Source organism: Microtus oregoni, unplaced genomic scaffold (assembly GCF_018167655.1).
Source record: "Microtus oregoni isolate MIOR12 unplaced genomic scaffold, Mior012 000006F_ref0000085, whole genome shotgun sequence".
Classification (NCBI taxonomy): Eukaryota; Metazoa; Chordata; class Mammalia; order Rodentia; family Cricetidae; genus Microtus; species Microtus oregoni.
In genome coordinates, this window is record NW_024543065.1 from 2,475,186 (window position 1) to 2,499,866 (window position 24,681).

Here is a 24,681-nt window from a genome sequence, read left to right on the forward strand (position 1 = left end):
TAATGCCAGTGGCTCGGGGAAAATAAAAAATAAATAAAAAAGCTTTCTCCTGGGAATTAGAGATAAGGTCAGTGATCAGAATCGGGTGTCAGGGGCTGAGTGTCCGGAACTTTGTCACGTTAGAAGCCTGTGCCACACAACTCATTCAGCCTGCAAACCGAATTGCATTTACTGCTGTTTACCCCCACATAATGGGAATGGGAGACAACAGACTTCTGCGGGCCAGTTGTGCAATATCCTGTTGCTTTTGCAATAGCTGTAATTGGCTTTGTTAGAGCCTGAACTGGCAGCGCGGTGAGTCACCGATAATTTTAGTGTGCCCGGTAGAACAACTACCTGTTACCTCAGGAGTGATCTGAATAGAAACAAGAGTGATTACGAGTCTGACTCACGACTTTCCAATCAATACCTTCTCAAATAAAGCTGTCTGCTCTTAATATTTAATTCTTAAACCACTCATTAGCGAGGTACTCTTTCTTTATTGCTGCCTTCTCCGGCAATCCATTTAGTACAGCAACAGTGTATTACACCTCATCAGCTCTGTTTTACGGTGATTTAGCTCTTATTAATTAGGCCTGGCAGGACCTTGCCAACACTTCTTGTGACTCATGTTGTAGATAGAGAATGCCTCCCTCTGGTGATGGCTGGTTTACATGTTGGGAAACTTGAGTTCTGGTCTGTGACTTCAAAGACAGCCAGCTTTTCCTGGCTTCCTCCTCTATAAAGAAAGGATGACAAGCCAAGGGGCCATCCAACTAGGTCAGCAGTTTGCCTTGCGTCACCTCCGAGTGTGGCCAGCTGAAGCCAATGGCATGTGTTGAGCACCAGCTGTGTGCCATATTGAGTCCTGTTCTGTTAAAGACGGAGCAGCGACAAGGACCTCGTGAATAATTCGCAGTCAAGTGGGAAGGGGTAGCAAGCGCCTAACAATCAACGGCCACGTGATGTGAGATGAGTAGGCTATGAATACATCCAGAGAGGAGCGTCATGAGGAGTCCTTCTGTCTGGAGTAGAAATAGTAAAAGCTAGAGGGGAAAGGGTCTCATCTGGGCCTTAGATGATGACTAGAATCAGTGTTATAAGATTAAAAATATAAAGTCTGGGCATGCTGGGACATGCCTACCATCCTTGTACGCATTTGGCTAGGGCAAGAGGATCATGAGTTCAGGGTCAGTCTGGGCTTTGTAAGTGAGCTTGAAGCCATCCTAAGGCACACAGGAAGACCATGCTCAAAAACCCAAATGAAGCTGTGCATTCTAAAAGGAAGAAATAGCAGGTGCAGCAGTGATAATATGGCCTGATAGGTTATGTTCGTGGACCAAGTTAGGACCATGGCTTGTTTTATCAATAAAATGTCTTAGACAGCAGGCACAGTCTCAACAGTCACAGGCTTCCATGCTCCAGTAGCCGAACTGAGTGGTTTGGCCTGTAAAACTTGAAATAATTTCCCTATCTGACCCATTACAGAAAACATCGGTCAACTCCTGACACAAACTAGCATGTCCTAACTCACCAACTCAGAACCGTTCACATGTTCTAAAGCCGTGATTCTCAACCTTCCTAATGCGACAACCCTTTAATAGCGTTCTTCATGGTGTGGTGACCCCAACCATCAAACGACTTCATTGCTAATTTCTGTAATTTTGCGACTGTTATGAATTGTAATGTTAAGATCCAATGTTTTCCAATGGTCTTAAGCAACCCGTGTAAAAGGGTCAGTTGACCCCCACAGGGGTCACGATCCCCAGGTTGAGAATTGCTGTTCTAAAGGAAAGTACTTGCTAGGGCCACACCAAGGGCTGGGCCACATTGCTCTGCCCCTTCAGCTCTCCAGCTAGTGCAGCGACTCTGCCACCTGTACAAACTGCCTCCCTAGCTCTGAAAACACTTCCCAGAGGCCTGGAATCACCGGGGCTAGCCAGCCAGCTGGGATGTGTGCTTCCCTCTCAGCATAGGTCAGTGCTATGCCAGACAGGACTCGTGTCCATGCCAAACCCAACGTGTGGCACATGTGAACTTCAGCACCCCAGAGCAGCCCTGTTCTGCACATTTGTGTAGGAATAATGCGTAATTTTAGTATTATGGTCTGGGGACTATCAGTCTTGAAAGTGATACTGTCATAAATGGCAGTTGACGTCAAAGCAGGTTTGGGTATAAGAAATATCGATCTTCTGCATTGGAGATGCGCGGAAGGGTTGGCACCTGTCTGAACAGAGTGGGGTTTGTTTGTTTCAGTATCTCCAAGTTTGAAGAGCGCTGCTGCTTTCTTTACGTGCTTCACAATTCGGATGACTTCCAGATCTACTTCTGCACAGAGCTGCACTGTAAAAAGTACGTATCTGTCCTTCACTTGGAGGGGCTGGTTTCACATGGTCACTGTTTTCAGGTAAAACGGCGCGTGTGGCTTCTGTGGAAAACTGATGATGGGGCGGTTGTGCAGGCACTCATTATTATTATTATTATTATTATTATTATTGGTTTGGTTTTCTAGACAGGGATTCTCTGTGTAACAGTCCTAACTGTCCTGGAACTAGCTCTTGTAGACCAGGCTGGCCTTGAGCTCAGAGATCCGCCTGACTCTGCTTCCCAAGTGCTGGGACTAAAGGTGTATGCCACGACTGCCCAGCTAAGACATTTTTAATATTGCTTTAGACTCATGTGGTATTGGCTCTAGGATTTCTGTTTAACATCAGGCCCTTGCTTAGTCAGTGTATCTTACACAAATAAAACATTAGCTGAGGTAAATTGTTTAATGGAATACCTCATTTTTAAAAAGTTTACTTACTATAGATGAGTGCCAAATTTTCCATAAACAGATTATTTAGCATAAACTTACTCCTGTCTGCAATGGACACTCTTCACCCTACCTACTAGAAGAACTACCTGGTAAGCATTAAATCAGCACCTGAGCCCCACTGCAGACCAGTTATACTGGATTCTCTCTGGTGGGCGCATAGCCCAGGATCTGGCCTATACCAGTAAAAAAAAAAAAAAAATAGCCTAAAAACCTATGACCATATTCTCCCCAGGTATATTTCTCTTAGTTAAGTATTTCATATTCCCTTAGAACACAGTGGTGAGCAATAAAGTAGAGGAGGAGCAAATAGCCACGTAGAAGCCAAAACGTAGGCAGAAACCCGGCTGAACTTTGATTTTATTGAGGGTTGTCCTTTTTTCAAATAATTGCCGTAATAAATGTCTGATAGGCTAATTCAGTAGACAGTATTTGTTCTTGATGCTCATCCCTAGCCTGGTATCGATTTTGATCTTTCGTGAAATCCAATTAGATAAGTATGATTACCATCTTCCATAAAAGAAGGAAAAGAAATAGATTTTTAAAACTACCTTAATATCATATAACCAGTAAGGATAAAACTGGGGACTTGATGCGAACTCGAATCCATGCTCCTGACGTATATGGCAGACTGCTGCCCCACAGTGCTATATTCTCTTATGATGGTCATAGTGAGAAGTTTCCCATTAATGGCTGGTGTGTGTCTTCATCTCAGGTCTTAATCTTTAGCTGTAAAGCCATTTTAAAAGGTTCTTTTTTGCTTTCTTTCCCCTCTTAACTGACCTTACTTTTGTTTCTAACTCACCCGGATATTTAATCTTACTTAGGATTTACTCTTATTCCACCCAATCATGGGATTTTGTTTTGCTTTGTTTCCATGCCAACGACCTCCAAGAAATGTGCTGTGGGAATGGAGAGTAAGAATTGGCGCGTGGGGGGGGGGGGAGCACACAGTCAAAATATATTATATGAAAATAGTATTTTTATTAGGCACAAGGGAACTCTGTAAGTAGGCTACAGATTCCAAAGTCGCCTCATTCATTGGTTCCCATTAGAGAGAGCAGCCCTTGGCCCTAGGTGGTCAATGAGTGTTTGTTGAATGGGTGGAAAGATAAACTGAGGTACAGAAATAATTTCTGAGTTGTGTAGGTAATCTCCTCGCCTGATAGCCTGCTTTCTGTGCTTAGCCTTGCAAATAGCATGCCCTGCCTGTGAAGCCAGCAGCCCACCTATCCAGTGCATCCCTTAGTTCATGTGTGAACCACTGGTCTAAACTTTACTACGTTACTTAGAGGGTAAGGGACAAATTTATTCCTCACTTACATTACTGGGCTCTGAAACTGACTTTAGAAATAAAATCTAACAAGCATTTTAAAATGTCATCAAAAGAGAGGTGGCTCACCGTGCAGTGGCGGCACGTGCCTTTAATCCCAGAACTCAGGAGGTAGAAGTAGGCGCGTCTCTGAGTTCGAGGCCAACCTGGGCTATAGAGCAAGTTCCAGGACAGCCAGGGCTACACAGAGAAACCCTGTCTTGATAAAACAACAACAAAAACAACAAAAGTAAAACCAGAGAGGTGACTCTGTCTCCAAAGCACATATAAGCAGTCTGCCAAGGTCACATCGGTGTTTCAGACTGTCTTTTATAGGATCTGCATATATATTGATGAAAGTGCTCAGGCAGGAGATTTAGTAACTGAGATTCACAGGTACTAGACATTCTGGAATAGCCAGAATAGGGCTATTTTGTTTATTTAATAACAATAGCAGGAACAAAACAGCATTAACGTTTATGAGTGCAGTATTCTGCGTGTGCACTTTATAAGGATTTCTCTAAGTACCTTCCCAGCCTGTGGAACAGGTACACCCCTGCTTTGCAATTAAGTACCCAGAGAAGTGGAAAACTTTGCCCAAGTCACATAGAACCCAGTGATCTTGATTTGATAGCCAAGTCTACATCCTCAACATTTTTATGACTTTGTCTAACCCTTGTGTTCTAGATTCAAGTTACATTTATTTACTAGTATTTGCAGTCAGAAATCTCTAGAACAATCCTCCCAATCTGATAATTTCTTTTTGTGCTCCCACCCTACACCCCACAGCTCCCCAAAACACATAGATAATCCTGGTGGTTTATTTGCCCAAAGACTCTTGGTTCTTAAATTTTGCTCTGAAGTCGATTTGGGATCTAATTACTTAACTAACAATGGTTGGGCTGAGAGTCTTTCTGCTTGAGAGAGCTGAGCCTATGATATTCATTCACCAGAGACTATCTCTGGCAAGCCCCATGGGGCAACCCCACTTCCGGTTGCTCCTTAGCAGGGTGACCAACCAAGAGGCTGATCTCTGCTGGGCTGCCAGGTAGATACAGGTATTGTATTCACTAAGATTCATGGGCCATTCAGAACATTTTTATGAACAGGGCTTGTGTTCCACAACTGCCCTATTACACTGACTGATGTAAAAGTCCTGAGCACGCTGGTGGCAGGTGGGGCTGAGGCAGGATGTTTGATGTGTTTAGTGCCCTAAATGAATTCTCCACCTGAGCGATTGTTGGCTTGTGATGGGTTTACTGAGCGAAGGTGAAGAAGCCTGCGCTGTGAATGCCAACTCTCGTTGTAGGTTCTTTGAAATGGTGAATACCATCACGGAAGAGAAGGGCAGAGGCACAGAGGACGGAGACTGTGAAGGGGACTCCTTGGAGGTAAGGGCTGGAATAAACTGCGCTTTACAAATGAGCCTTTGAAAACTGACTCTAAGGGGGACGGGCAGGGATGAGGTTCATCCCCCAGGGATGAGGTGAATCATGGAGGCACTCCATCAAAGAGGGCCTGGAGAGATGGCTTAGCAGTTCAGAGGCACTCTGCTCTTCCAGAGGACTGTGTTCAGTTTCCAGCACCCATGTCAAGAAGCTCACAACTGCCTGTAGCTCCAGCTTCTTGAAATTTATGTGTTAACATAAAGTAAAATTGAAAAAGAAAAACAAAACTATAAACTAAAACACATGTATATGTACATTGTAGGTCATTTTAGTAATTTCATCCCATTCACTGAACTAAAAAAAAAGTTAGCTGTTGCTTAGTAGAGTGACAGTTGAAAGAAAAATTTAATATACTAGCCAACCATTAATGCTGTCTGTGGTTAGATTCTGTGATTATCTAATGATTATGTAAATTTTATATCAATAAATAAGCCCTAGGCCTCTTAAAGCTATAGAAAGATGATAGTTCTAATTTGGAAAAACAAATTTCTCCATGTGTTATCTTGCTGGTCATAGAAGAAGTAGATAATGATACTTATTTGCATGTCTTTTCATTCTGTACTTTTAGATTTGGGGATCAAAAGATTGTACTGGACTAGGTCTCTCAACTCCAGTTGGGGACTGGGAACTAATTTCGCTATAATAGACCACATAGCACAGATTTAATTGCCTTAGATTTGTGATTCATTGGTCTACTCTTAGTCTCTTGTCATGTAAAAGGGAAGTACGTCATGTTGCAAAGAACTCTATTCAGTGTTAGCATATGGGGTTGGTGTTATGAAAGGCCCTTCTTGACTGGGCATGTTTATCAACAGCACCGTGACCAATTAACTAAGGAGGGGACTACCAATGTTTCTTCCTAGGAACAGCCAGAGGGTTCCACCAAATCAGCCAACCTCTCAAAAACCAGCATGCAGTGTAATAATGCTCTAAGTCATGCCAGCTCTCCCGGCGCACCCTTCTCCACTGAGCATGGGCAGACCAAGCTTGTGTGCTAGAAAACACCTGCCCCTTGCGTCTCATCAGAATAATTTAAGTCCTCTGACAGAGAGTGGTTTCTGTGATATTCTCAATGGGCTGCACGGCCTTGCCCAAGAATTCAAGCATCTTTTCTTTTAAGAGTTTGGACTCAGTTTGCCATTTTGCCTCATCTTATCATAGTTGCTCAATTAGCATAGCATTCTTGAATGGTTAAAGGGATCTTCTGGACTGAAGGATGACGAGGTCTACCTGGGTCCTTCCTTTCAGTGCCTTTTCATAGCCATGGCTGAATATCATTTAGCCTTAACTTACATGTTTGTATAGTGTATAACTTTCCAATATATATTTGATGATGTTTCTTAAATATTTTCGACATTTCCTGTTTAAATTGTTTTTTTCGATTGCTAGTTTATTAAAATGAATTCCTTCACTTCCTGACCACAGACTTCTTCAAACTTCAGCCCATGTATGAAAAACTAAAAATAATTCCTTTTCTTGTCAACATCTATACTGTATGAGAACTGTCTTAGAGACCATCTTTAAACAATGGTTGGAATTTGTAAGCACAGCAACTATTTTGTATTTGCTTCAACTGGAATTCGATTATTCATGAAGCCTTTTTGAGTGCCTTATCTCAACAAATAGAAACTCTTGGGAGAGGTTGTTGACTAAGAAATTGGGAAATATGACTTACCAGGAGATTGGGAAAGATGGCTGACCAGGAGATACTTCTTAATGTCTTTATCTTCACTTAGGACATTGTCAATATTCCACAGATAATGTTAATGTGGTTCCATAAGCTCCAAGTTCATGGCCAGCCCCAGATTTCCTGACATTTAAAAAACTTCTTAGAAATCAGAGTTATTAATCTTTCTCATTTCAATATCAAATGATAGGATGGGTACAAGCTGCTTCTGCTTGTGGCCAGATCTCTCCTGTTCAGAGTTGAATCTACTCCTATGAGATCTCTGAACTGGAGACAAGAGCCGTGCGTTATGGTTCTGATTTTGCCAGTTTTCAGCTTTGTTTTATGCCCTTGCTTGTCTAAGATAACTTTCATCCCTTAGAGTTGAACAAGAAGGTCTTGACTGTCTTTTCTCAGCTTTAAGTTTTGAAATAATTTTCCAGATTCATACTCTGGTGGTTTGAAAAAAATGGTCCCCAAAGGGAGTGGGGATGTGTCCTTGTTGGAGAAGGTGTGTCACTGTAGGGGTGGCTTTGAGGTCTCTTTTCTCAAGCTTCCCTCAGTGTGTCAGTGAACTCTCAACGCCAGCACCATGTCCGCCTGCACACTGCCCATGCTCCCCATTCTGATAAGAATGAACTGAACCTCTGAAACTGCGAGAAAGCCACCTCAATTAAATGTTTTTATTTAAAGGAGTTCCCGTGGTCATGGTATCTCTTCACAGCAATAAAAATCTCTAAGACACTACAAACTGTTCAAGGTTGTTTCAAAGATAACATGATATCGTGTCTCAGGAGACCTTCCTGTCCTCATACAGCAGTATTTCCTTTTGATTCAGGGCAATGCATTTTGACTCAAGGCTGTGTTTTTTCTGGAAGGGTTATGAGCCCATCTTCCTAGTAATTTAATCTGTTGGTTTACAGTGAAGTCTTCAAACCATTGAGTATAGCTAGCCATTAAGGTTTGAATGCTTACTACCTACGATCCCTGTATTCTATTGCTTGCCTTCTAATACATCCCTGTAGAGTGAGGGTAGTTGCTCCATAATCTCGTCCAGATACCTGAGAGATGTTCAACCCCAGCTACTTACCTTCCCTGCCTTTCCTCTTGTCACCCTCAGAGACCTCCAGTTCAGACTTAATCTTGGGGCTCTCCAAGTTTTTTTTTCCTCTCACCACTTTTTGCTGCTCTTTGTAGAAGGACTGCAAAAATCGTTGTGTTTCTTGTGGTCGTGCTCAAATATCTGACAAGAAGCAACTCAAGAGAAGGAGTCCTAGGGGATGAAGTCTATAAGGTGTGCAGTATTTTTTCCGGTGGGGGCGCATGTAGTTCTAGGGGATGCAGCCCATCATGGCGAGGAAGACATGGCGGTGGAAGCAAGAGGAAGAAAGTAGACAGGAACTTCAGGTCTGCTGTACTGACCTGCTTCCAACAGCAAAGTTACTGAAGGTTCCACAATCTTACAAGAACAACCCTATGAGCCAGGGACCAAGTATTTAAACATATGAGCCCATGGGGATAATTTCATGTTCAAACACAACAGGGAGGTCTCTGGATCATGCAGTGTCCCTAACTCTCTCTATTTATTTTCTCAGTGCACTCTGTGGTCTAACCATTCCATGCCCTTCCCTGTCCTATGCACAGCAGTTGACAAGTGTTGCATTGTCACGCCTGGTCCCCATGTCTTTCTGACATGTTTCTCTTTAAATCGTTTTTAACCTCTCCCATTTCTCGCTTGGCTCTGTTTCCATTGAGTTTTACCTGGTTTTCTGCCCCGACTTTGCCCACTATATTATTTACCATGCAGCAGTACACCCTGAACTATCAAGAGCTAACACAGGCCCCTCTCTGTCACACACGCGTGCCTTTGTACCTCTCTTTGATGCATCAGCTGGCACAGGACTGAGGCGTCAGACCAGCATGCTTTGTGAACTTTTCTCAGCGTTGTTCCCAGTGAACACAGGGAGAAAGCTGGCCCCTTGTGGGTGGAGCGGGGACAAACTCCCTGAAAGAACATTTTCCTTTGACTCGGACACCTGCATGGTGATGGAAGATTTTACCATTCCTCTTTCTGTTGACTTGTAAACAGAGACTCCACATCGATTTGAAATGATCATGTGACAAACTGGTTTGTTTCCTTTAAGATCCCGTTTCTGTTTTTGTGCCAATCTGAAATGTGAATGTACAGTTAGGTATCTGATTAAAAAGTCTGTCCTTTAAAGTATTGTTAAAGCCGGGCGGTGGTGGCGCACGCCTTTAATCTCAGCACTCGGGAGGCAGAGGCAGGCGGATCTCTGTGAGTTCGAGACCAGCCTGGTCTACAAGAGCTAGTTCCAGGAGAGGCTCCAAAACCACAGAGAAACCCTGTCTCGAAAAACCAAAAAAAAAAAAAAAAATAAAGTATTGTTGAGATGTGGTGTAAGAGCAACATCAGCTCGATAATTATTCATTCTGTCGATCTTTTTCCTCTACCAATTTAAGTTCTGTACCTAGGGGCCTGCACATCAGCTGACAGAAGGCAAGGAAAGAGGAGGAGGCACAAAGCTTTAGTGATAACCAATAAAAAAAAACATGTAAGATGCCCAGAAGTGACTTTCTAGACAGCTAGAGTTCAGTGTGTATATACATCTTAATACTGTCTCCTTAATAAATGTGAAAAGGCATTAATACAGAATACAAAATATATTAATACCCTTTCTCTTTAGGTCCCTTGTCAGTGCAAGGACTGGGGGATCGCTGATCTGTTGTTTGTTCTTGCCACTCAGATCTTCCCTGCCTGCTCTCTTGCCATCTCAGTTTAGACTGTTCTGGACAGTCAACAACAAAAAAGCACGATTCTACATGTATTCCCACCTTTGTTTGAAATGCAGCTGCCGTCTCCCTTAGCAACAACCTGACTTGCTAACCTATTGCCATGGAAATAGAACACAAAATTTATAAGCAGTGTATCCATGCCTTCAAAAGACCCCCCTTCTTCCCCACCCACGTCTGTCTTTCCACATTCGTCATTGGACAGGTTGCTTAGATTATCCCCGATGTTTGTTTCAGGTCCCCCACCCTCACATCCCTACCCAGGCAGATTTCCCTGGACTGAACGTCCTTCATCCCAAGATTAAGCACCTAGCATGGGAGTATTGTCTAATATGGCTCTGGGTACTCACAGTGATGCTTAGTGTTGCCATCAAGCAACTGATCCCTCCTCGCCCTCCTGGGTACTCAGCTCCCATTCTAAGCTCACTTTTCTGTCTGTCATGTAGATAATTTCCGGTCCTTACAGAATAGCCAGCTACCGCCCATCTCAGTGTCCTTTCAGAACTGCCTTTTTGATTCACGTCTTTATTTTGTAAGAATAGAAAAATAAGTAATAAGGCATCAAAAAAGCAATTGCCATGGAGGTGGTTTATTTTAATCATACTTTTTTTAAAAAAAAAAACAACAAGATCTGATTTTTATTTATGACTGCTTTTTCCCCCCCAGGTAGATGTTTTAACAAAAGTAGTCTTTGGATGCTTAAGTTCCTGAAAGACACTGAAAGTCAACTGGCCCCACCCACGTACATGTTCTTCTTTAGACTAAATCAGTAGCCCTGTGGCAAATATACTTGCAGCCAAAACTAAACTGATGCTGAACCTTTTTTTTTTTTTTCCAGACAAGGTCTCAGAGCCCAAGCTGGCCTCAAATTATAGTCCAGGCTGCTTTTGAACTTCTGACTCTCTTATTTCTACTCTCAACCTGATACTGACACCAAATCATTTGTCACCTGCTTTTCAAAGTTGTTACTATATCCCAACTTAGTTATTAAGCAAATAGTTACCGAGTGCCCTCTGCCAGGTAATGCTAAAATAAGCAATGATGATGCAAAACAAGAAGATGCAAGGGGAAGACAGGGCCAGTGGAAAGTGAGCAGAGGGCGCAAAGGTAGCTCCTTGGTAGAGCGTTTGCTTGGCATGCACCACATCTTGAGTTCAGTCCCTAGCAAAATGGTGACACCCATGACCAAAGGGAAAAGAGAAAGTCTTGGAAGCATGTCAGGCCATCTTGAGAAGTCAGTGAATGATTGATGAGCTCGTTCCTGCAGCACAAGGGAAAGCCGCTTCTGGGGTCTTCCCCACTGGAAGAGACTGCGGAGAAAAGGCAGGAAATAGGGAGCAAGTGGCTGGAAGGATGAATGGTCATGCTGTGCCAAGGATGATCTTGAAAACGGCCAGGAGCCAAGAATGCAGAGCTGGCAATCCTAACATGGACAGGCACTTCCGAACTTTGGATATTTCAAAGTTCAAAGTCATCTCCCTAATCTTATTAGAGAAGAAAGCAACAAGGGTGGAGGGAACAGGGATTGGTGGAGACTTCAGAAGTAAGGCTTGTCCTGAGGTACTAGCACTAGGACAGAGATGTACCCCGGTACTGTGAGTCTGCACAGAGGAACCCTCATAGCATTTGTTAATGGCTTTGATGTAGGGAGTAAGGGAAGAAAAGATTGGAGTCTGAAAGGTCAAGGTTACCAGGCATGTGTTTGAAAACGTGAGGGGGTGGTAAGTGGGAACAGACAACACACTGGAACATCGTTACGATGCCGGTCTTGAAAACAAAATACTCATTTTTGAGCTATGTGTGATGGGGTTCCCTATGGCATGTTGTTTTAGTTACTATTCTATTGCTGTGAAAAGACGCCATGACCAAGGCAGATTATAAAAGAAAGCATTTATCGGGGACTTGCTTACAGTTTTAGAGGGTTATTCTATGACCATCATGGTGAGAAGCAGACAGGCACAGTGCTAGAGCACTGGCTAAGAGTTTTCCATCCTAGTCTGCAGGCAGCAGGGGGGGGGGGGAGAAAAGGAAAGGAGAAGGGGGGGAGAGGCTGTTGTGGGCTTTTGGAATGTTAAAGTCTACCCCTAATGGCCCAGCTCCTCTAACAATGCCATGCCTCCCGCAAGGCCAAGCTTCCTAACCCTTCCAAACCAGCTCATCAACCGAGGACTAAGCATACAAATCTATGCGCCTGTAGGAGTCATTCTCATTCAAATGACCACACATGGATAGTGGGAAGACCACAGAGTCTTGATTTGGAAGATCTGGCTTGAGACCACAACTCTGATATTTTCACTGGAAAGAGACTTCTGGCCATGTGTAAATTAATCGTGATCATGTCTTTCTCACCATGAAACACAGACTTCTGGAGCGCAAGTGAGGAAGGCGATTTGAACTTTTTTCTTTTGAGTTTTGAAGCCCTATAATAATACAAACTGTGGACGGTTCTCAGTCTGGTGTTTAGGTTTGTTTCTCTGAGAGGGACAGTGGCAAAGTCGAGCATCTTTGTTAGTGGGATCCCAACCAGCATAGCACAACGTTACCAGACTCTAGACCACAGGAACTGGGTGTGGTGACAAACTCTTTGGTTGGTATTGTTGAGCTAGTCTTTTTGCATCTTTACCAGATCCTGTTTCATGTTCCAAGTCTGGGCGGATAGCTACGTGATCCCTGATGCTCGTCACATGCCCACCCTCACATTTGTCTTCTCTCAGGCAGAGCTCCCTGATCATCTTTAGAATGACTGTCCTCTATCTCCACATTGGGCGTTTATTCCTAGCATGGGAAGGCTCTTTTGTGTAGCTCTGGTACCTCACGATGCATGCTCAGCATTGGCATCAGGAGAACAGACACCTTTACAGAATTTGCCCTATGTCCAAGAGATATGACCCAGCTGCCTTCAACTAGGGCTTTAAAACATGTTGGAAACAACCTGGGGCTGATGCCAGCATGGGCGGTTGGGTCGCCAGAATCTGATTACTCTCCTGTCTTGGTCATTTGTCCTTTTTATTTCTGACTTTATTTATTTGAGACAGTATCTCATTTAGCTCAGAATGACTGTTGAACCCCTTTTTCTGAGGATGACCTTGAAGTTATGATCTACCTCCCAAGCTGAGGATTGGAGAAGCATATCATCCTGCCTCTTTTTAATATTTGCTTAGTGTGCATATGTTGTGGTTAGAGTTGCTATTGCTGTGATGAAACACCATGACCAAAAGCAAGTTGGGGAAGAAAGGGTTTATTTGGCTTACACTGCTACATCATAGTCGATCACTGAAGGAAGTCAGGACAGGAACTCAAGCAGAGCTGGAACCTGGAGGTAGGAACTCATGCAGAGACTATGGAGGGGTGCTGCTTACCGGCTTCTCAGTCTGCTTTCTTATAGAGCCCAGGACCACCAACCCAGGGATGGCACCACCACCATGGGCTGCCTTTCCCCATTAATCACTAATTAAGAAAATGCCCTCCACACTTGCGTACAACTTGATCTGATGGAGCCATTTTCTCAGTTGAGACTCCCTTCTCTCAGATGACATTGGCTTGTGTCGAGGTCACATAAAACTAGCCAGCACAGTGTGTATGCCCAAGAGAGCATGCAACTGCCCCCAAATGGAGATCAGGAAAGAACGAGTCATTCTGTCACCTTCACCATGTGGGACTGAACTCCGGTCACTTGGGCCTCCACGGTTAAGTAGCCTTGTTCCCTGGATCATCTTGCTGGCCCCATGCTTCTTTTTATAATCTTTTCTGTCATTGGTTTTTTTAGTATTTTATCATTTTCCTGTATATCTGAGTGTGAATGTATTTATCTCCTATTTAAGGCCCAATTTCTAGAAGTTGCATTTGATTGTTACAAATCTCTCAAGTCAATTTTATTCTTTCTTATTTTTAAATGTCTCAATTTATATATTTATGTAGTATTTTTCAGTTTCTTGGCCATTAGAGTTTCTACTTCAAATTTCTGTGCTACAATTAACCAGGTATGGTGGGTAGCACAGTAGCACACACCTGTAATCTATCCCAACAGTCAAGAAGTAGAGGCAGGGGAATTATGAGCCCCGGGCTAACATGAGCTACATAACAAAACCCTCTCTCAAGCAAAATATCTGTTAGCTATATACATTTTTAAAAGTTCTGTTAAAGCCTCATTGCCTGTATTTGTCTCTTTTTCTTTATAAGTTTGTCAGCTGTGCTGTGTGTATTTCAAGGCAATTTTCTTTTCTTTTCTTTTTTTTTTTTGTTTTTTTTCAGACAGGGTTTCTCTGTGGCTTTGGAGCCTGTCCTGGGAACTAGCTCTGTAGACCAGGCTGGTCTCGAACTCACAGAGATCCACCTGCCTCTGCCTCCCGAGTGCTGGGATTAAAGGCGTGCGCCACCATCGCCTGGCCTCAAGGCCGTTTTCTTAATGAACATAAAAATACATGACCATAATCATCTTCATGAACAATGCATTGGCATTTAATGTTAAATGTTCTGGCTTTTATGAACAGTGGGAGCTGTTTCCTAATGCTTTGGCTGGCTTTTGGGAACCTGTGCCTCAGACTGGTTTGCCTTGCCCAGCCTTAGTACAAGGAAGGTACTTAGTCTTACTGCAACTTGATATCCTGTGTTTTGTTGATACCCATGAGAGGCCTGGCCCTTTCTGAACAGAGGAGGAGTGAATTGGGAGGGGGAGGTGCAGAGGGGAGTGGGGGGAGGGAATGGGAGGACAGGAGGAGAGGAAAATGTAGTCGATATAAAATAATTAATTAAAACCTTTTTCTGACTTTTAAATGTAAGAAATTTTTTTCTTTTTTAAAGCAGACAGCAGAAATCACTCTATAAGGCAAGTCTGTTGCCAAATCTGCACTGCAGATAGCTGTAGACAGCAAGGGGCTTTCCCCTTCCTGTCTGTAATACCTTTCTGAGTTCCCCAGTGACACAGCTTGATCACTGAAGGATCCTAAATGCTTCATTTCCTGTCCAGGGCTTGAGTCTTGCCTTTCTGCAAGACTTTCTGCACCTTTTGATGTGCCGCCTCCAGGTCTGAGGTGGCCTCTACATCGTGTTCTCTGTCCCCATTAACTTTGTGATTCAGTCTCCATATTTGACCAGTATGCATGACCCTTAGGAGCTCGGGAGTGTACATGTTTTATTTTTACATAAAAGATCAAAAATGCCCTCTATTTTATCATTTTTAAAATCCCTTGGGGGGACTTTCAATCTTGCTTCTGTCCTCCGTCCGTGGCCCACCTTCATTCCTGGAAGTGCTTCTCGCTGCTTTTGTCTCATTTTGATCCACCAAACAAACAAAAACCAAAAGTGACCTGGGAAGAATGACTTTTCCAACACTCACACCTCCAACTCTTCTCCTCCTCCAGCCCCTTCCAGTGCTTTTATTGTCCTGGCACAAAGGAAGTGCTCTGTAGCACCCTCAGCTGAGTACCAGGGACAAGATTACAAGAGGTGGTGGACATTAACAGATGTAGTGTCAGGCAGGTGGTGAAAATTGGGACCCAGTGGGGGAACTATTGTGGCGGGCTCCTTAGAAAGGCACTGACACCCTCAACCATGAAGCTAGATGGTACCTGTCAAGAACATGCTACCTGTGTTGTGTTGACAGCGTCTATTTTGTTATTCTTACAAAAGTTGTTACTTTTTAAAAAATAGTTTTTGGAATTTTTCCTATTTTCATTAATTTTTAATTATCTTGCAAAATAATGGGTTTCGTTGTGACATTGTCGTCATTAGATCATTATACTTTGTTTCTGGATAACCCCAACCTTCCTCTTCCTACTTTATGGTCCTTTCCTCCCCACTCACAGTTCTTCCTCTGCTTTCATGGCATCTGTATTATATTGCTCACTCTTGTTCCCCTAGGAATTCCATCTAACTATTTCACTTGTAAAGCGATGTTAAAATAAGGAAAGTATTTGTGAAAACACTTGGTTTTCTCTGGTAGTACCTGAAATCTTAGTACTTAGGAAGTAGAGGCCAGAGGATGGTAAATTCAAGGTCAGTTCGGACTATAAAACGAGCCCCTCTCTGAAACCTAAAATGGTGTTTTGAATGTCGCTTTCAGCTAACATCTCACTCTTCTGTCCCCATCACCCTCTGCAGTATGACTACGAATATGATGAGAACGGTGACCGAGTCGTGCTAGGGAAAGGCACATACGGGATCGTCTATGCAGGTCGAGACCTGAGCAACCAGGTCAGAATTGCTATTAAGGAAATCCCAGAGAGAGACAGCAGGTATGGTGATGGTTGCTAATGAAAGCTGTATTCTAAAAGTGCTTGGGTTGTGAATAGTGTGGCAGAAAATACTTGGTGATAGTCTGACTATTGGAACTGTCTGGAAACTCTACTGTGTTTGTTCCATCTCAGTTTTTTCTGTTCGTTTAGTGATTTGTTTGTATAAGACTTGGCTGGGGGGAAAGAAAAGACTTTAAGGTAAGGGAATGGCTTTCAAAAAGCAAAAAAGAGGATGTGGTCCTATGTGTGTTGGCCATGGTTCTTGTTGGATCAAGGTGGTTCATAACAAAAGAGATGGAGAAGCAATGCAGCCAGAGTTTCAGGTGCCATGAAAGGAACTGCAACATCTGGCTCCTCCAGCAAGCAGATCACTGAACAAACTGAGAAATGAACAGCCCCTTTAAGCTTCATCAGGGAAGACAGACAACTGCTCCCTGAACTAGAAAGGTAGAGGAGAGGCAAACGCAGACAGTCACAACTGGAGGAGAACCTCCATGGGAAGTCGTGTGGGCTAGAGAACCCCAACTCTGGCTAACAAATTGCTGGAGGCTCAGTGTGGAGGTGTCCGGAGGGTTAAGAATCTCAGGGGACCCCCTCTTGGGCAGCCCTACACTTCTGAGTTTTATTCTATAAAGTTGTTTTTTTTTTTTTCCCCCACACGTTCATTTTGAATGTAAGAGAAAATCCATTGTGTTCCTTGCAGAGGAAAGGAAATAATTTTAAAATATGTCAGAGGATTTTAGTCTTTTCTTCAAGGCCCATTCTCAGAGAGCCTGAGCAAATGTGGAGAAAGAACCCACATTTGTGTAGAATCCAGCCCAGCAGCCTGGAGACACAGTGACTGAGTCACAAGAGGAGGGAGCATTCTTAACCCCTACTCTCACCCCTCTCTTACCACAGGCCACCGCTTTACATAGCAAAGGCCTGTTTACTGGGATTCTCTTGCCCAGAGCATCTCATGTACCATTCAAAAAATACCTTGCGATGTGCTAAAAGTAAAAATAGAATCTAAGAAGATTGACAAGTAAAAGAACCAGAGCTTGATATGGCAAGTTGGAGTTAGCAAACTGGAAATTTAAAACAACTGATTAAGAAGAGTGTAGTAGCACCAAAGAGTTCCACAATAGCCTGGAATGGAGTATAAGAAGGGTTTATTTATTTGGCGATAAACTCACAGTAAGGAGTAATCCACAGTCCTCTGCATGTGCGCTGGGAACTGGAACCAAATCCAGCAGAAAAGAGGACTGCCCATGCTTTCTGTCTGCACTTATAGTGCATGAGACCATGCCCAAAGTGGGCCAGTATCTTAACGACTGTTGGCTGAAGGACTTCCACAACACCTCCCCCTTTTGTCTAAACAAGAGAGTTCTAAACCTGATACAAAACTATATGCAATAAGGGAAAAGAAGTGGCAAAAACATACATAAAAATTAGAAATAGTAAACAAGAAACATGCTAAATGTTTCAATAGGTATCCTGTCCTAAGGGGTCTAAGTCTTATAGTGAAAATGGCTTGAAGGTAACTATGACTAAGTTACCCTCAGAGACCTGAGAAGGAAAATAATATTACTGAGTAAACAAGAAGTGCAATTAAACAACCCAAAGGTGCAAGAAATGATAGAGACAACCAGTTACCTGGGTAATCACCCAAAGTCTCATTTGCAATGTTGGAGCAACCAAATTTGGCTAAGGCCATTAATATCTGGCAGACCATTTTCAGAGGCAGGAAAATTTGAAAACTGTCTTACCCTGTCTTGGCAAGGATTGGCAGTCATTTTTGCTTGTATCCTGCTTGTCCAGTTTGGACACTGTACATTTTCTCAGTGATCGGGGCAGGGCAGTTCTTTGCCCAAAGACCAGTTTTGCCAAGAAGAAACCAAGCTCCAAGTGGAGTGTCTTCAATGCCAAACATTCTCTCAGGAATAGATCAGTACTGCTAGGATCAGTCATAGCTCATGTCAACAGAATTCTAAGTTATTTAAATGCCATATTCTACAGTTCTTTGAAGTGTTCGAAGATTACCTATCTATGTGGAATTCAATCTCTGTGCATCTAAAGAACCTGACTAGTATAACTATAAGTATGACAAACATGGATGACTATTGACCTGTAATTCTTAATACCTGTGTAGCGTAAAGACTGAGGCTTCATATTAAACAAATTAAACAATCTTTAACTTATGAAATGAATACAATGAAGACAATGACCTCAAAGTGTAAACAATATATATATAAGTATCTTGGTCAGAGATAGAAATGTATAGTGCAATATGATAAATATATGCTAAAATTGCATCAATATACAAAATATCTTAAGCAGAGGTATAAACATGCATGCATACAATATGACAAAATAACTTTGTATAGGTGCACAAATATTGTAAACAGAAATAGGAGCATATTCAATATAACGAATACAGTTTGAATTTGTATCAATATACGAGAATCTATACCAAAGTAAATTGACTATAAATAATAGCTCACGAGTACTACACTAGTCTACCTGTTATCCCATCCCACCTTTTCCCTTTTTTTTCAAAAGAGATCCTTGAGCCTACTTCATTTCCATCCCAACCCTATACCAATTATAATCAAACCCTAAATGATATCCCTAACCCTGAGGACAAACTTTTCTGGGAGAGGAAATGTCATTTTCTAGAATTACTTCCAGCTGTCATGGGGGCGATGTTATTTCTATGGGATCCTGTAAAAATAAAAATGATGGCTAAGTTTCAAGATTACTCTCTGGTACAATTACATATAGTCTCTGAGTAGTCAATAGGGTTTTTCTGAAATTCTTATTTGAAGTTCTGCCCAGAATGCTGTAAGAAGGTGCACCATCTCAGGTAGCCAAGTTGGAATCATCTTGAGCAGATTGTAACCCAAAACCAATCTTAAAGTGATGCTTTTAGCATAATGGCATCATATCTACCAAGTGGCATCGCCATTGTGGGGCCCCATCTTCTTTCTGAGGACTTCAGAGATTACTAAAGGAAAATTTATTCTTCATTGTAGAAAACTTAAATATTATTCATATTAAAACGGAATGTTTCAATTTCTATAGCCATATATTCAATGAAAGGTACCATAGAAACAAAAGTAGAAAGGGGAGAAGAAAAATGTTTTGAATGCAGAGTTATGCCAGCAGTAGTCCCTAGATTTTATCTCCCTTCTGTACCACACCAGGGGGCTCCTGATGTGAGACAGAAACTCTGAATTTTTCCTTTAACAACATTCTTGGATTTAGAGAAGGATAACCGCTGTCCAACTCCAAACCAACTTTGATTTTTAATAAGTGATGACTACCATTATATGATTGTTTATACCTAAACAGAGGATATTGGTATAATAAGTTAGATTTCTCTTTGCTTGGTGATTCTTTCTAGATAGCTATCTTAAAGGCTATTGGCTGAAGGAATTCCCACAACAGAAGAGACTGCAGTTTCTGGCTTAAAGTTAATGGGTCACCAGAGGGAAGAGAGGAGAGGAGCAGATGGATTATTTGAAGAAACAATCCCAACTATACACAATAGGTCCTTGCAGAAGATGCAGGAAAACAGTCATCCTGGGAACTGAATAGCTCTGATAGCAGGATTTCTTTTCTCTCTCCCCTAGGGTGCCGCCTGAGACTTTGTGTCTCCAAAGGCAATTCCTCTCTCAACCTTCTATTTCTGGCTCATGACTACTTTTAGTTTTTCTGATAGCACTCCTACCATCATGGAAGATAAAATTGGATTATTCGTTATCCTTCCTTGACCATATTTTAATGCAGGCTCCATCATGAGCTTGTTTTGGCCATCTTCCTCGCCACCCTCCAGTGATGGTGATGATAGGTCCCTTGTTCCCCTGAACTCCCTGGTAACCTGGGTGCCAGCTCCACTTGTAAATCTACAGGCATCTCAAAGTTAACGTGGCTAAAACAACATATAGAGGTTCAGTGAGTTGCCATTGCCTGATTGCTACAGTACTCTTTAGCCACATCCCTTCTTCATTCCACAGATGGATTTAATGCACTTGGAAGAAAAGCACTTTTCAAATTATCTTGCACATTAGGTTTATTCAGATGCTACTATACACACAAAGCATACTAACAACAAAATAAATGCTCTTGGTTCCTGTTCGTAATGGCACAGTCAGTACAAGTCTTTGAAAATGCCTGCATGGCGGGCCCTTCCATTAAACAGTCACTGTGGGGCAGCTTCCTGATAAGTGTGCAGAGATTGCAGGGAAGTGTATGAAGAGATAGCAAACAGGTACTTCTGTCCATGTGCCTTAGAAGAAATCTGGATATTCTCCTGGGAAGGACAGTCAGTCACCAAGGAGAATCACTAAAGGATGTGGTGGCTGCAATTGATGCAGAGTGGAGTACACTTGCTGCCCCGTTGACAAAGAGGGATCCTAGCAGCAACCATGAATAAGGAAGTTTTCTCCACCTTGGCACATGCAAGAGTAATAACCTGAAGTCAGCCAGCTGCTTTTTACACCACGCTGTTTTCTCATTCCTGCTTAAACTATGTTAAACCTGAGCTGTTCTGCCATGGCCAGCAAAGCTCCTGTCTGTTTGGACCAGATGGTGTCATGATTTACCAGCGAAAGCCGGTTAAATCATTGCAAATTGATTTGTTGAAATCTTATTATTTGATAAACTGTGTAATAACTACACAAGTACTCATTGATCATGGAATTCTTTGGCATCTATTAGATTTATAGTACTTCATATAGCTGTCAGAAGTATGGTACTCCTCCAGAAATATAAAAAATACTATTAGAATTTGATAGTAATCTAGAATAAGCAAATGATTTTGAGCTCTGGTTTACACCTGGTCAGGCAAAAATGATGACATTGTAGGCTTTCTGAATTCGGAAGGTAAGGGTTTTGAATCCGTGAACTGAAAGACACTGCACTATAAATGGTTTTGTGGTTTCTGCTAAAAAGTTTGTGTGCTTTTGGGAAGTTGCAGATGAACATTAAAGATACTGGGAATTTCTGCCTTCCTGAACAAGAACGTCCTGAAATAGTAGTTCTGTTGCTGAAGCCAGTGGAACAGGATGCCATGCTGATGTGGAAAGTCGGCTTTATGGATGGTATCCAATCTCCTGGATTCATGTCTTAAGTCTGTCACCAGCTTTATGATCTTGGGTAGTCCTTCTCTCCATGTGTTACTTCTCTTGTCTGTAAAATTGGCATCCCTAATAGTACATTTAGTTAAAAGAAATGAGTTAGCATATACAAGGAGCTGTGAACAGTGTTTAACACTTTTCTCCTTGCCCTGCCACAACTGCGTAGCCAGAGTTCATGAGAAATAAAGACCTTAGATGGCCTAAGGATTAGATGGTCATTGATTTTGTTTATGGGTACAATTTAGCTGCCATTTTCAGCATGCATCGCTTAAATTAATACTCTAAAGTCCGACCGAATGCTTAGCCTATTGACATTTACACATCTTCCAGATACTCCCAGCCCCTGCATGAAGAAATCGCTTTGCACAAGCATCTGAAGCACAAAAACATTGTCCAGTATCTGGGCTCCTTCAGTGAGAACGGCTTCATTAAAATCTTCATGGAGCAAGTCCCAGGAGGTAAGATCCGCTCTCCTTGCTTTCAGAAATGCCAATTTCTAAGGCCCGGGAGAAGACTTAACTGCATGGAATTATTCATGTTGAAAGAAGGTGACCCAGGTGACATTACCTTTATGCTTATTAGCAGATATTAAAGAGAATTTGAAACTCTTCGGCTTCAGTCCTCGTGACTTGGATTAAAGCTAGCAATTGAGCATCCTTTTACTTAGACTGTGTGGCTGATGACTGCCTCCAGAGTAGGGATTATTTTCATATTCGTGTTTGAGCCCAAGTAACTAGAGTAGTTTCTGCCCTGCCGTGAAGAGCCACTGCAGTCTGGATCAACTCGTGTCCCATTATTAATATGCGATAAGGAGCTCGGATGAGTTTTACCCACATTTTCTTATTTTACAGGAAGCCTTTCCGCTCTCCTTCGTTCCAAATGGGGCCCATTAAAAGACAATGAGCAAACGATTGGCTTCTATACAAAGCAAATACTGGAAGGATTAAAATACCTTCATGACAATCAGATAGTTCACCGAGATATAAAGGTAGGGTGCCCCGTGATTCATCGTCCTGGGGTCCTTTCTGGGTCGTTATTTTGTTTGAAAATACTAGGTTGTGTTCTGAGTGTGAACGAGGAATAAGGAAATCATGGCCAAAGCGGAGCTGTCAGTTCTGGTCCACGCTGCAGGTATGTTCGTGTTATCGTCTTCCATGAGAAATGGCCGGCCTTCTTACCCAGGGAAGCCCGTAGACTTCTAAGAGCACTGCGGGGTGGAATGCAGTGTCCCCAAACTAAGCAGAACATGGTCTCTTCCGGGACAGCTGCCAGGCCTATTAATCCTTATACAAATTTCTAAAATAAAAACTTTAGCTTCTCTTGAAAAAGAAAATTCAAAACTAATAAAACTTGTTTGGGCGGGCAGGGACTGGAGAGTTTGCTCAGAGGTAAGAGAATTCAGAATTCAGAGGTCTGAATTCAATTCCCAGCAACCACATGGTGGCTCACTGCCATCCATAATGAGATCTGGTACCTTTTTCTGGCCTGCAGGCATGCATGTAGGCAGAACACTGTATACATAATGATTAAATCTAAAATAAAAATCTTGGGTTTTTGAAATTAAAATATAATTACATCATTTTTTCGTTTTCCTTTCTCTCCAACCCTTCCCATATACCCTCCATTGCTGTCTATCAAATTCATGGTTTCTGTTTCTTTAATTGTTGAGATAAATATTCCTAAATATATAAATATAATCTGGTTAGTATGTGTACTGTTAATTGATTTCAGGGTTGACCACTGTTCTTGGATAACCAATTTGGGTGCTCTTTCTGGGGAAGACTAATTCTCCTGCTGTCTCTCTTTAATTGCCTGTAGTTCTTTGTCTGGTGTTGGCACCCCATGAGATTCCCTGCCGCACGTATAATAAAAACCCAGAGACAGATATTGGGGTTCAACCTGAAGATCAGAAAAGCAAACCATCCAACCACTAGAGAAATCTTTTACCTCTACCAAATCTTCAGACCGAATGGGCGAGATCCTGTTTCCAGGAATCCTCAGACTACACACTCCCCCTGAGTTCCTATCTTTCCCCCTCATACTCTTCTCTTAGCACAATCATATTACTTCTGTCTCTACCTTCCTGGTGCTGGAATTAAGGGTGTATGACTCCCAAACACTGGGATTAAAGATGTGAGCCACCACCACCTGGATCTGTTTCTAGATTGATCTTGTGTAGCCCAGGGTAGCCATGAACTCACAGAGAGCCGCCTGCCTCTGTCTCCTGAGTTCTGAGATGGATGTTGTGTTGTTGGTGGAGACCTCTAGTTTGTTTTCCAGCCACCCAACTTGAAATAATCACACAGAAATTTGTATTAATTGCAGTACTGTTTAACCATTAGCTTAAGCATATTTCTGGCTAACTCTTACATCTTAAATTAACCCATTTCTATTAATTTGTGTATCACCATGTGGCTGTGGCTTATTGGCATGGTTCTGCCGTGTCTGTCTCCAGCAGTAGCTACATGGCTTCTCTGTGACTCCACCTGTTCTCTCTCTATATCTTTTCCGGTCTGGCTATATTCTGTTTAGCCATTAGCCAAAAGCAGCTTTTTTATCGATTAACCAATAAAAGCAGGACACAAACAGAAGGAATTCTTACACCATTTTCCCTTTTCTCTTTAAATAAAAAGGAATGTTTTAACTTTAACATAGTAAAATTACATATAACAACAGGTATCAAGCAAGAATTACAGTTACAATATTTATGTTTTATCTTTTATCATAACTAATGAAAACTATAATTATAATTATCTATTCTTCAACTCCTTCAAAGACTCCAGAAGGATATAATGTTACCTAAGTAAACAGGAAGTGCATTGTAAGCAACTTCCAAAACTCTAAAATTGGCAGAGACATCTCACTGCTTGGACAAATCACCCAAAGTAACATTTCAGGCAGCCATCTTCAGCCTACAGGCCCATAGTATCCAGCAGATTTTTCCATGAAGCAGGATGTGAAATTTTCATATACATGAAAGCCTCTTCAGAAAAGTCCGTCCCTGCCCCTGTATGTTGTAGGGTTCTGCCTGTTTTCTCTATTAGCAAAAACCCAGTGAGTTTTTGACAGAGCATGGCTTTCTTAAAGTGTGTTCCTTTTGTAAACAAAGCCAAAAAGTACAACCAGCAAGTAAAAAAAAAAAAAGAATCATTTTATTACATTTTTTTAATTTATTTTTATTTTTTATTATTTTTTAATTAATTATTTATTAAAGATTTCTGCTTCCTCCCCACCACCGCCTCCCATTTCCCTCCCCCTCCCCCGGTCAAGTCCCCCTCCCTCGTCAGCCCAAAGAGC

The 24,681-nt window shown here is 42.2% G+C and overlaps 1 protein-coding gene across 1 annotated transcript in view; it reads left to right on the forward strand.

Moving 5' to 3' along the window:
* Map3k5 (mitogen-activated protein kinase kinase kinase 5) overlaps positions 1 to 24,681 on the forward strand; it is a 206,277-nt gene that overhangs the window by 140,928 nt on the left and 40,668 nt on the right. The window contains exons 13-17 of the mRNA XM_041653466.1: positions 2,236 to 2,331; positions 5,416 to 5,497; positions 16,131 to 16,264; positions 21,715 to 21,842; positions 22,236 to 22,372. Coding sequence (XP_041509400.1) covers positions 2,236 to 2,331; positions 5,416 to 5,497; positions 16,131 to 16,264; positions 21,715 to 21,842; positions 22,236 to 22,372 — 577 coding nt within the window. The remainder of the gene's footprint in view (positions 1 to 2,235; positions 2,332 to 5,415; positions 5,498 to 16,130; positions 16,265 to 21,714; positions 21,843 to 22,235; positions 22,373 to 24,681) is intronic.